The sequence below is a fragment of the Salmo salar genome, chromosome ssa27 (assembly GCF_905237065.1).
Source record: "Salmo salar chromosome ssa27, Ssal_v3.1, whole genome shotgun sequence".
NCBI classification, from domain to species: domain Eukaryota; kingdom Metazoa; phylum Chordata; class Actinopteri; order Salmoniformes; family Salmonidae; genus Salmo; species Salmo salar.
Window position 1 is genome coordinate 20,302,716 of NC_059468.1, and position 12,209 is coordinate 20,314,924.

Sequence of the window (12,209 nt, forward strand, 5' to 3'; positions counted from 1 at the left end):
TGTATGTTTGAAAACAAAGTGATTCATTATTTTTTAAATCTTTTTCACACTATTATTTCAATAGAACATATTGATTTGTTTTATTATTCAATTGAAAGATACTGCTACTTTATTGTAAAAAATCTTTCTCTAAAATATGATTTCCCCACTTTGTATGTCACTACCGAAACACACATTAAAAGACTGTAGAATGAATGTGACTTAAGCCACATCCCTACAACTATAATCAGGAAATGGGATTGCGTCCCTCTCCATCATAGCCACATGATGTGTCAATACCGAACATATAATATACAAAAAAATGGTATGTATTTGGAACAAAAATATATGTCCAAAATATTCAGTAGCTAGCTAGCTATGGTAACGAAAATCTGAAACGTCCACAACCGAAACAATTTGGTTGATTTTGGTATTGACATGATTGTTTTGTTAACTGACACTTTATTGTTAATCCACTGTATTTCTTTACATCTATTGAAAAAAACATCTGATAAGATAATCTACATTAAAGACATAGATAATTGTTTCTTCCTGGAAGTCAAATTAATTGGACAAAACCGCTTCTTCTCGCTTTAAATCAAGGACATACTATTGTAGCGAATTCGGGGGGGTAGCCCCGACCGGGACTCGAACCGAGGTCCAACGACTGTCAAGCCAATACCTTAACCGTTACGCCAAGAGGTTTAAGTGTTGAGTTAAGGTTGCTACAATATGGTATACAGTGGACAAGGTCCTCAGCCTAATCCCTCCTGCCACAAAAGTTACACAGTTACATGTCCCAATCAGCCAAAGTGTGTACGACACAGGCAGCCCAATTCTGATATTTTTGCCACTAATTGGTCTTTTGACCAAACACATCAGATCTTTCACATCAGCTCTTTTTCAGAGCTGATCTGATTGGTCAAAAGACCAATTAGCGAAAAAAAATGGCAGAATTGGTCTGCCTGTGTAAACGCAGCCACGTGCGAGAAGCTTGGTCTGTGAATACAGGGAACTTGTCCATGGGTCAGAGCCTGACATTGATGGTGAAATATGTCTCTGAATTACATTTAAAGGTTTTGAAAATCAGTTTAAAAATCTTGTTTTTATTAATTCATTCATTCATTGCAACTTTTTCACCGTTTTGGTAGTGAATAATTTAGTGCCAAGTAAGGAATTCACAAAACTATTTAAAATATGCAATACAAACAGTGTGTGAATAGTAGATATGTCTAAAACTAGGATACAAATTATATCTTTTTTTCTAACCCCAATTTGAATGAACCACTGTATTTTAACACTCGCCTATAATATAATAGCTAGCTATAGCAGGTGCGATTTGAGAAGTGTTTTGATAGTATTTAAACTCAGTATTATATTTTATCTACTAGTTCTTACCTTGGTTTCCTTCACCCCCACTGCACTCTGGTCAGAAGTATAGAATAAATTACATGTTATTTCATTAAGTAGCATTGCTTCCTCGACCTGTTGGACAATCAACAGAGATTGTGAAGAACGTTTCAATGAGGAACCCGTGTCAAGCCAACTAAAAAAAAGAACACGTTTAAACTGAGGACAGGTAGATGACAGAAAAGTAAGTGCAGAGAGAGAAAACAGGTGAGTAGTACACAAAATGCAAAGTGGAGTTTCCATGACAAGATTTAGGCTCAGGCTGAAGCATTTATTTTATACTTATGAACATTAATTTAATTAAAGGTATTCAGGTAAAACATTTTTGTAAACTTATTTTTTTTGGGGGGGGGAGGGGTTCAAATTGTACTGTTGTACGTCAAGGCTCACAAATCAGTTTATCAAAGCTGATATACAGTACCCTTCAAAAGTTTGGAAACACCTACTCATTCAAGGGTTTTTCTTTATTTTCACTATTTTCTACATTGTAGAATAAAAGTGAAGACATCAAAACTATGAAATAACACATATGGATTCATGTAGCATCCAAAAAAGTGTTAAACAAATCAAAATATATTTTATATTTGAGGTTCTTCAAAGTAGCCATCCCTTGCCTTGATTTAAGCTTTGCACACTCTTGGCATTCTCTCAACCAGCTTCATGAGGTAGTCACCTGGAATGCATTTCAATTAACAGGTGTGCCTTGTTAAAAATTAATTTGTGGAATTTCTTTCCTTCACTAATTGTGTTTGAGCCAATCAATTGTGTTGTGACAAGGTTGGGGTGGTATACAGAAGATAGCCCTATTTGGTAAAAGACCTAGTCCATATTATGGCAAGAACAGCTCAAATAAGCAAAGAGTAACGACAGTCCATCATTACTTTAAGACATGAAGGTCAGTCAATCCGGAACATTTCAAGAACTTTGAAAGTTTCTTCAAGTGCAGTCGCAAAACCCATCAAGCGCTATGATGAAACTGGCTCTCATGAGGACCGCCACAGGAAAGGAAGACCCAGAGTTACCTCTGCTGCAGAGGATAAGTTCATTAGAATAACTGCACCTCAGATTGCAGCCAAAATAAATTCTTCACAGAGTTCAAGTAACAGACACATCTCAACATCAACTGTTCAGAGGAGACTGTGTGAATCAGGCCTTCATGGTTGAATTGCTGCAAAGAAACCACTACTAAAGGACATGAATAAGAAGAAGAGACTTGCTTGGGCCAAGAAACACGAACAATGGACATAAGACTGGTGGAAATCTGTCCTTTGGTCTGATGAGTCCAAATTTGAGATTTTGGATTCTAACCGCCGTGTCTTTGTGAGACGCAGAGTAAGTGAACGGATGATCTCCGCATGTGTTGTTCCCACCGTGAAGCATGGAGGAGGTGGTGTGATGGTGCTTTGCTGGTGACACTGTGATTTATTTAGAATTCAAGGCACACTTAACCAGCAAAGTTGTCATCAAGGCAAAGGGTGGCTAATTTGAAGAATCTAAAATCCAAAATATATTTTGATTTGTTTAACACTTTTCTGGTTACTACATGATTCCATATGTGTTATTTCATAGTTTTGATGTAGAAAATAGAAAAAAATAAAGAAAAACCCATCGAATGAGTAGATTTGTCCAAACTTTTGACTGGTACTGTACATTACGATAATATAGTATAATGTAATACTATAATACTAATATAATACCATATAATAATACAGTCTGCACAGGGACTACAGATGAAAATGTGTTGTTTAGCTAAATCTTGAACTATTACTAATCCAAAATAAATACATAAAATAAATTACAATTCAATATTTCTATACTGTATATGTGGCCTACTCAACAGTCTATAGTCCCGGCCTTGTGTCATCTCTACATGGAAACTCCAGGATAGAGTCAAAGAAACTGAGACAGACTTCAATCTGCAGAGGATGATTAGACTTTATGGAAAATAAAATCAATTGGTTAAAATGTGAGGAGTGAAATTATAAGGTAAGTACTGTTCACCACACAGCGAGAGATAGAAAGACAGAGAAAGAGAGAGAAAGCGAGAGAGATAGAAACAGTTATTCGTTTTTAGTATTTGTTTAGATGATTAAAGAACACTGTTTTAAAGGGGAGAGAAAGAAGAAAACAACAGGAATGGATTGTTCCGTTTTAAGTTAATGTCTGCTGCGTTGAGGAACACTTTCTCCAGCATCCAGCTAATTCTCCCCATTCTACAAGGAGATACAAAAAACATGGACATATTAACGTTGGGAACAGTGGTGGGTTGGGGATGGGATAGGAGGTAGGGAAGGGGACAAGAGAGGAATTGTGGGAACTGGGAATGTTTCACAGAACAGCCATGGTTGGTTAGACGCTGTCAGCCACGGAGGAGACGTCTCACCAAGAACTTGCGTTTCTGTTTCCAGTGGTTGCCCTGGGCGTTAGTTGACATGTGGGCCTCGGTGACCATGCGGATCAGGTCCCACTCCTCCTGGGACGGCTCAGGCCGGTCCCACACCGTCTTCTGGAGCTCATCCTTCCGCCGCCGCTCACGGTTCTCCTCGATCAACTTCCGCTTGGCGAGCCGCTTGCTGTCGTCCAGCACCACTGCGAGGAAGTGGTGGAGGTGTATAGGATGGGAGGGAGGGAGTGGTGGAGGTGTAGAGGATGGGAGGGAGTGGTGGAGGTGTAGAGGATGGGAGGGAGTGGTGAAGGTGTAGAGGATGGGAGGGAGTGGTGAAGGTGTAGAGGATGGGAGGGAGTGGTGAAGGTGTAGAGGATGGGAGGGAGTGGAGGAGAGTGAGGTGTTAGGGTTTGGGGGAAGGGTGAAGTGGTAGGGAGAGAGAGAGAGGGTCAAAGAGGGAAGCAAGGAGTCACGAACGGAGAGGGGATTGAGAGAAAGGGGATCAAGCGCACAAAGAAGCAAGAGAGTAAGTCTACAACAAGTTTAACTTCAAGGTTAAGTTTAAGCGTCAGACAATTAAAATCGTTGACATAGTGTCACGCGATAGAACGCTACATTGTAGCTGCTACCATCAGACAACCTGGCACATGTTAGTCCTATGCTAACCTCACCAGGTGGTAGTGATTATTTCCTGTATCAAAATCCTCATCAGCCTATCAAAGATCTTCAACTCTTTCTCCACAAACCAATGGCAGTTCTTAAAATAGGTCAACTCAGCCACCAGAGGGATACATGTAAAACTTGAATTTGGAGGGTTACATGAATCCCTCTTGTGGCCGACTTGACCTATTTTAAGAACTGCCACTGCTATTTTAAGAAATTAAATGTTCTATTGTTTGCAAGTATGGCCCCATACAATTCACAATACATACAATATACAATTCAAAACAAATGCACTCTGCCTCCGATATTTACACTGATAAAATCCATCATTAAAAACATTATCTGCCAATAGATAAACAATAATACAAATTCGATAACAGAAGTAAAAACAGAGAAAGCATGATAGAAATTGCACGATAAAAAAGAACGAAGAAGAGTATTTGTAAAGAGTAATGAAGGAGGCAGTCTATTCCTGTTATGAGGAGTCATGACATTAGCTCTCCCTATCTCTGTACTCTGAAATAGGCAGGTTAAGCAGCTCTCCGTGATGAGCCACCTGGCAGGCCAGGCGTGATTATCAAGTTCAGTTAACAGATCTTTCAGCTAGATTGGAGCGTATTTATTGAGACACATTTTTAGAGCAATCAGAACTAGTGCTAGTTAGTTCATTTGTTTAATCCGTTTTTTCCCCAGCTGCCATAGTGGTGGTAGTGAATGTCCTCAATTAAATATGAACGCTACATTATTATAATTGTATTATACATCTCACTCTAGAAGAAGGAACATCCTCTCTAAAAAGGTATTCTGGGGAACTAAACTAAGCAGAATACTACTTACAGTCTGTTGCCATGCCGACAGCGATGCACTTCTTGAAGCGACATTCCTGGCACTGGTTCCTGGTCACCTTATCGATGACGCACTTTGCCTCGTACTTACAAGCGTACGTCGGGTTCAGGTTCTTCTGGATCGTCCGCCGGAAGAAACCCTTTGGGAAAAAAAGATAAACTAAATGTTTGAAAGGGAATTTCCGGAACACAATGATCTAAAGAATGATATTTCATAGAATTTTTCCTTTTTGATGGATACTGCTGAAACCATGTCAGGGAGTTAAGTGTTGGTATTATTACATATGTTATTAATACATATGTCCAGTGTTGGTATTACCTTGCATCCTTCACAGGTGATACAGCGATAGTGATATCCTGTAGCTTTATCCCCACATACCACACATAACTCGTCCTTGTCCAGGTAACTGGGGATGTACCCTAACAAGACAGAAAGAGATCAAACGTAAACGCATCATATAGGGAAAGTTGTACAACTGAAAGCCTTCAACTGAAATGTGTCTTCCACATTTAACCCAACCCCTCTGAATCAGAGAGGTGCCATAATCGATATTCATGTCTTCGGGGCGCGGGGAACAGTGGGTTAACTGCCTTGCTCAGGGGTAGAACGACAGATCTTTACCTTGTCAGCTCAGGGATTGGATCCAGCAACCTTTCGGTTACTGGCCCAACGCTCTAACCACTAGGCTACCTGCCGCCCCATATAGGCCAGCGGCGATCTGTTAACAGGGACACAACTATACTTATGTTGGATACAAACAGCATTCAGAAACAACCAATTATGGATGCCAGGAACGCCTGTATGATTACCAGACAGATTTCCCTATGGGACAATAAAGTGTTCCCTTACTACTGTCAGACCACAAGCAGACCACTGAACATGATCTTTGTAAACACAGCAACATAGAAACAAAGAGGTGATTTCCACCAGATGTGTTTAACATCATTCATTTCAACACAAAGTTCTCCAAAAGGGCCTAAAGTGTGTAGCACTAAGAAGTTAAGAAGCAGAGGTAACAAGAGTTAAAAAGGTAGGGTCAGTGAGGGCAAGCCTGGGGGCTTAGCCCACTGAGAGAGGTGATCCAGCTCGGACACACGAGCAGGGTGGCATGCAGGGGGGCCGTCAGACTGCTGGACGGGAGGGGGGTAGGAAGAGAGGAGTAAGGTGGGGGCAAGGTCAAGAAATGATCAATACGAGTCGAGGGGAGTCAGGGCCAAGCCATCAACCAGCAAGCTCCAGCCTTCTGTTACCCTGTCTGTAGGCTTGCTCCCTGCACCAGCAATCAATACACACACACACACACACACACACACACACACACACACACCACAAAATGCAACAGGTTCTCTGGCAGGTCAGTTCTGGCACGGTATGACACCTTAGGTCAACTTGGATTTACTCTAGTCCAAACTAAAGCCTGATCAAAGGAGCTCAGGTTGTCAACACAATTAATACCCACCCGTGAATTTAATAGCAAACCATTATGATAGACGTTAAGAACACTGCTCAGGACAATCAAATGCAGAGACATACTGACAACTCAGAAGTTTGCCAACAAGTCTTTTCAAAGTCCATGGACTTGTATTATGTTGGTGGTCTGAATTTGCCTTTAAACTTCAAAAGGGCTTAGTTTGAAAGTGAATACATAGTTCAATGTGCATAACTACAAACTGTTCCTAATGGGTTGACTTCTCAACCGATAAACTCACAGTACTCAGTGTTTATGTGTTAATAACCATATAGTATCAGAATCACTACGATTATAGTGTATCAAAAGTCACTACGATATTATATATACACATATGAGCAAGGTTCAACACTGAAACGGTTTGCAATGAGATAAATCACTGTTCACGCCAAGCTAGAGACGAGCATACATCAAATACCATCACGCCACCGGGTTAGTCCCTACCTTTCAGCTTGCCATGCCATCACAATAATCCCTAGTACTTCCAGGTTCTACTGCCAGAAGCACGGCTCCCTAGTCCCAACTCCCTACCTTTCTTGTTGACCTCTTGCATCCACTGCATGTGGGAGAAGTCAGGCTTCCCCTCAGAATAGTAGTCGGGCTGGTGGTTGTAGTGGCTGAGAGGCACTTCCATGGTGCAGTATTCACTTTTGAACACGGGGTTGGGTCCTGGGTAGGAGCAGGCGTAGGGCTGGCTGGGGGGCCAAGCCTGCTCCATGCAGGGAGGGTGGATCTGGTGCATGGGCTGGGGCTCACAGTGCCCGTACCCCCCGGGACCATCACCTCCATACATGCAGTACTCCCCACCGCCCTGCATCGGGTAGCCACCGCCCACGCCATGAGGCATCTCATACATGTCAGGCATGCAGTAGTTCATGATGGCCAACGACTGCACCGAAGGCAGGTAGGCTCATACAAAAAGCTGATGACGACCAAAAAAATAAGAAAAGAAGCCTGGAGTCAATGTTACGTATCAACTCAGAGCTAAGCCTAATTAATTCAGCGTTATGTTAAATTAGTCTAGATAAATAATGAAACGATTGATACGGATATGATAACATACTGTGTACGGAGCAGGTAGGGGCTATGTTGGTAGAATGAGTCTTATATACCGAGTCCTTGGGCCCACCCCTACAGTACAACCCCTAGCACGTACTCGCCCGGCCCCACCCCACCCCACAGCGCCCTACCAGCCGAATGGGGCAGGAGCTTTATGACGACGTGAGATTTCTAATCTGACTCTGTAAATCCCAGAAGTGGAACAGACAGACAGCAACAAGATGGTGATGTTCTCGCAGATTAAAGCCTTGATTGATGTGCCTCACCAACCACCATCACCTAGTCATAGACATATGGTGCCGTGCCGCTGGCAGAAGTTAACAACAAACAAAGACAGTACAAAATAACAAAAGAAAAGTAATTCAAAATACTTTTCTGGCATAAGAGTATGAATAAGTAGTAGCGGACAGTCTTGGGAGAAGTTTAGTTTGGTTCGTCAACACCTGGTGAGTCAATTCAATTTAACACTTAGATCTGGATGATAAACAATATCATGCACATTAGAGTTCAAATCTCAGAATAATCGGGTTTAGCCTTCTTAGGCCTATTTCAGTGATTTATGTCACACAAACTCAAAACACCTGCCTTCAATTCACATCAATCTACATGAATCCCACGTAATCCCAAACTTTTCACTGGTAATAAAGTAAAACTTAAGACTTCACTTCAGACTAGAATAGAATAGTTCATTTACAAGGGTTAAGTTATACCACCATTGTCATAAAATGAAGACCACCTCACTGTAATCCATGATGGACAACACAACCCAGCTAAAAACAACTTGCTTACTAGGTCAGTGAAACATCCGGAACTTCTATAACTCATTAGAAACACCTGCATACCCCGTGAATTACTGATTATAATCTAGCAATACCCTTTCACAAGTGTATTACAATTATAATATCACAGGAGCTAAGTGCAATGGTTCAAGATCATATACAATTATCAAATGTTGAAATAAATGGAATACTGAAGTTATATTCTCCTGCTGTTGATTGCATATTACTTTCTTCTTTGAGTCAGAATATAAGAAAGAAACAAAAGTATTTATTCTCTGATACTCTGATATAGTTTGATCAACAGGTTACATTTCAATGGGAGGCGCCATGTGCCAAACCACCTTATCGTATGTTAATCTTCAGACATTCAGCCATATTGATTATGGTATTGATTATGGTTCACAGGATAAGCCTTATGGCAGAGGGGAAGGCGGTAGCGATATTTTCTAATTGGACAATCAAAGTAGACGGACTAACTAAGTACAAACATATGCTTGATCACACTTAAGGTTATTTTCTTGCTAAGATATGATTGGCTAAACCTCTTTACGACAACTTTGAAACACACTACATGTTACTTAATAAAGTTCCAAAAATAATAAAGTAATAATAACTACGTCCAAATAACTATATCAGAGTTTCAAGTAGTGATGGATCACTTGATATTACTCAGTTTAATAACTGAAATAGTTTTTAGTTAACATTAGGTCTAGTGGACACATAACTGCTAGAGGTCTACAAGTCAATAATCATTTCAAATTGAAAGAAGAAATACATTTAATATCAATTCAGTCCTAACAAGTCAGTCAAGCAAACAACACCAAATAGCTACAGTATTGTTCCACATTACTAACCATTAGCTGACCAATGACAACCAAGACTCCTGGCCTACAGAATAACAATAGCATATACAGTGAGACAGAGATGTTAAGTATTCTGCTGTTCACCTTGTCCCCATTTACACGCAACAAAAACTTTTAGAACTCAATCGAGTTTTAAATCTTAATGAAATTGATTTCTTAATTAGGCATACAGTAGTTTCCCTAAAACGTTCATTGTTTATATGAATAAATAATGTACCATTATATTAATCAAATATTGTCTTATACTTTTAGAATTCACAAAGTGTATTTGTCTTTATCGCACCCAATTAACCAACCAATCAATTGACTGATGTTTGATATAGGAATACTTAACTGCAGTGGAATCACACGCCAACGGACACGTAACTGACAAAGTAACGGAAACAGCTGAGTTAACGAGGGATACAAAGGGATACAAGGAAAGCAGGTGCTTCCACACAGTTGTGGTTCCTGAGTTAATTAAACAATTATTTCAATATTTAATTAGGTGTACATTTTGCAGATATTCTAATAATTGAACAATCAATGGCCATGCTCTTATTGATAGCTATTACAGCTTTTTTCAATTGCTAACAAGCATTGGTCAATACAGAAGCCACTTTTTCAAAACTCTTCACACAGTCTGCATGACCAACATGCATCTTGGCCAAACAGTTCATCTCACCTCCAAAACTCACCCAAACTACCAAAACAATTTATACATGTCTCAATATAAGCTTGTTCGACCATTACACTGGCAACAATTCTCACTCAGAAAGCATACATTGTCCCTCATAACACACTGAGCTAAAAACCACTAACAGGGAGCATTACATAAATGATGAACTTTTCTCTTTGAAGTTTGAATGATTTTTCACATAAATCAGTATTTCATCATAGAATAATAATAACACCATTTCACTTTATTGACTGTACTAAAGTATATGTAACAAGAATGAATCAGAAATGCAGCAATTTGCTTCAATAGCTTTTATTTTTTCTATATCTTTGCATATAGTAATTTACTTGTGAAAAATAAAAAGTTGAAACAAAAAACTAATTCCTGAAATTCCAGGACTGCAATAATAATTAAAAAAAACATCATCAACATGTATAGTATAATCACTCATACTGTACAGTACTGTGAGGGTTCTAGTTCTCATCAACATGTATAGTATAATCACTCATACTGTACAGTACTGTGAGGGTTCTAGTTCTCATCAACATGTATAGTATAATCACTCATACTGTACAGTACTGTGAGGGTTCTAGTTCTCATCAACATGTATAGTATAATCACTCATACTGTACAGTACTGTGAGGGTTCTAGTTCTCACCAACATGTATAGTATAATCACTCATACTGTACAGTACTGTGAGGGTTCTAGTTCTCATCTACATGTCTAGTATAATCACTCATACTGTACAGTACTGTGAGGGTTCTAGTTCTCACCAACATGTATAGTATAATCACTCATACTGTACAGTACTGTGAGGGTTCTAGTTCTCACCAACATGTATAGTATAATCACTCATACTGTACAGTACTGTGAGGGTTCTAGTTCTCATCAACATGTCTAGTATAATCACTCATACTGTACAGTACTGTGAGGGTTCTAGTTCTCACCAACATGTATAGTATAATCACTCATACTGTACAGTACTGTGAGGGTTCTAGTTCTCATCAACATGTATAGTATAATCACTCATACTGTACAGTACTGTGAGGGTTCTAGTTCTCATCAACATGTATAGTATAATCACTCATACTGTACAGTACTGTGAGGGTTCTAGTCCTCATCAACATGTATAGTATAATCACTCATACTGTACAGTACTGTGAGGGTTCTATTTCTCATCAACATGTCTAGTATAATCACTCATACTGTACAGTACTGTGAGGGTTCTAGTTCTCATCAACATGTATAGTATAATCACTCATACTGTACAGTACTGTGAGGGTTCTAGTTCTCATCAACATGTATAGTATAATCACTCATACTGTACAGTACTGTGAGGGTTCTAGTTCTCACCAACATGTATAGTATAATCACTCATACTGTACAGTACTGTGAGGGTTCTAGTTCTCATCAACATGTCTAGTATAATCACTCATACTGTACAGTACTGTGAGGGTTCTAGTTCTCATCAACATCACATCTTATGTTTTCTCTGGCGATGTATCTTGGAAAGTATCTTCTGGAATGTCTAATCCAACCCTGGCAGTCTTCAGGAGAAATGTCTCCACACCCTGCATTCATGGCATCCAGTAAGGACATCTGGTCATGTGGATGGTGGTTATAAACCTTCCACCTCCACACAGAGAAACTCCTCTGTGGGGTTTAGGAAGGGGGAGTATGGAGGCAGGAATAGTACTGACATCCTGGGATGTGCAGTAAACCAGTCTGACTGCAGCAGAGTGGTGGAATGCCACATTATCCCACACAACAACGAAGGTAGGGGAGTTTCTTGCTCCTCTCTCCTTCGCTGGCACAAGTCGATTATGCAGGTCCTCCAGAAAATAAATGAGCCTCTCTGTATTGTAGGGGCCAATGAGTGGTTTGTGTAACAGCAAACCATCATGGGACAGTGCTGCACACATTGTGATGTTAGCTCCTCTCTGGCCTGGGACATCCACGGTTGCTCTCTATCCAATCACATTTCTTCCCCTGCGGCGTGTTTTTGCCAGGTTGAATCCAGCTTCATCAACAAAGATGAATGTATGTGTAGTTTGCATGGCTTCCATCTCCTTTACTCTCTAAAATAGAGTAAATCCA

General features: G+C 40.0%; 1 protein-coding gene across 11 annotated transcripts in view; it reads right to left on the reverse strand.

Moving 5' to 3' along the window:
- LOC106588669 (thyroid hormone receptor beta) overlaps positions 1 to 12,209 on the reverse strand; it is a 138,521-nt gene that overhangs the window by 8,536 nt on the left and 117,776 nt on the right. For 6 of the 11 annotated variants that reach the window (XM_014177882.2, XM_014177883.2, XM_014177885.2 and 3 more), the window contains 4 exons: positions 5,603 to 5,703; positions 5,276 to 5,423; positions 3,773 to 3,978; positions 1,378 to 1,464 (listed from right to left, as the gene is read on the reverse strand). In XM_014177882.2, coding sequence (XP_014033357.1) covers positions 1,378 to 1,464; positions 3,773 to 3,978; positions 5,276 to 5,423; positions 5,603 to 5,703 — 542 coding nt within the window. Of the gene's footprint in view, positions 1 to 1,377; positions 1,465 to 3,772; positions 3,979 to 5,275; positions 5,424 to 5,602; positions 5,704 to 7,283; positions 7,823 to 12,209 lie in introns of those variants that run through there. The other 5 variants (XM_014177879.2, XM_014177880.2, XM_014177881.2 and 2 more) reach the window with 5 other exon arrangements.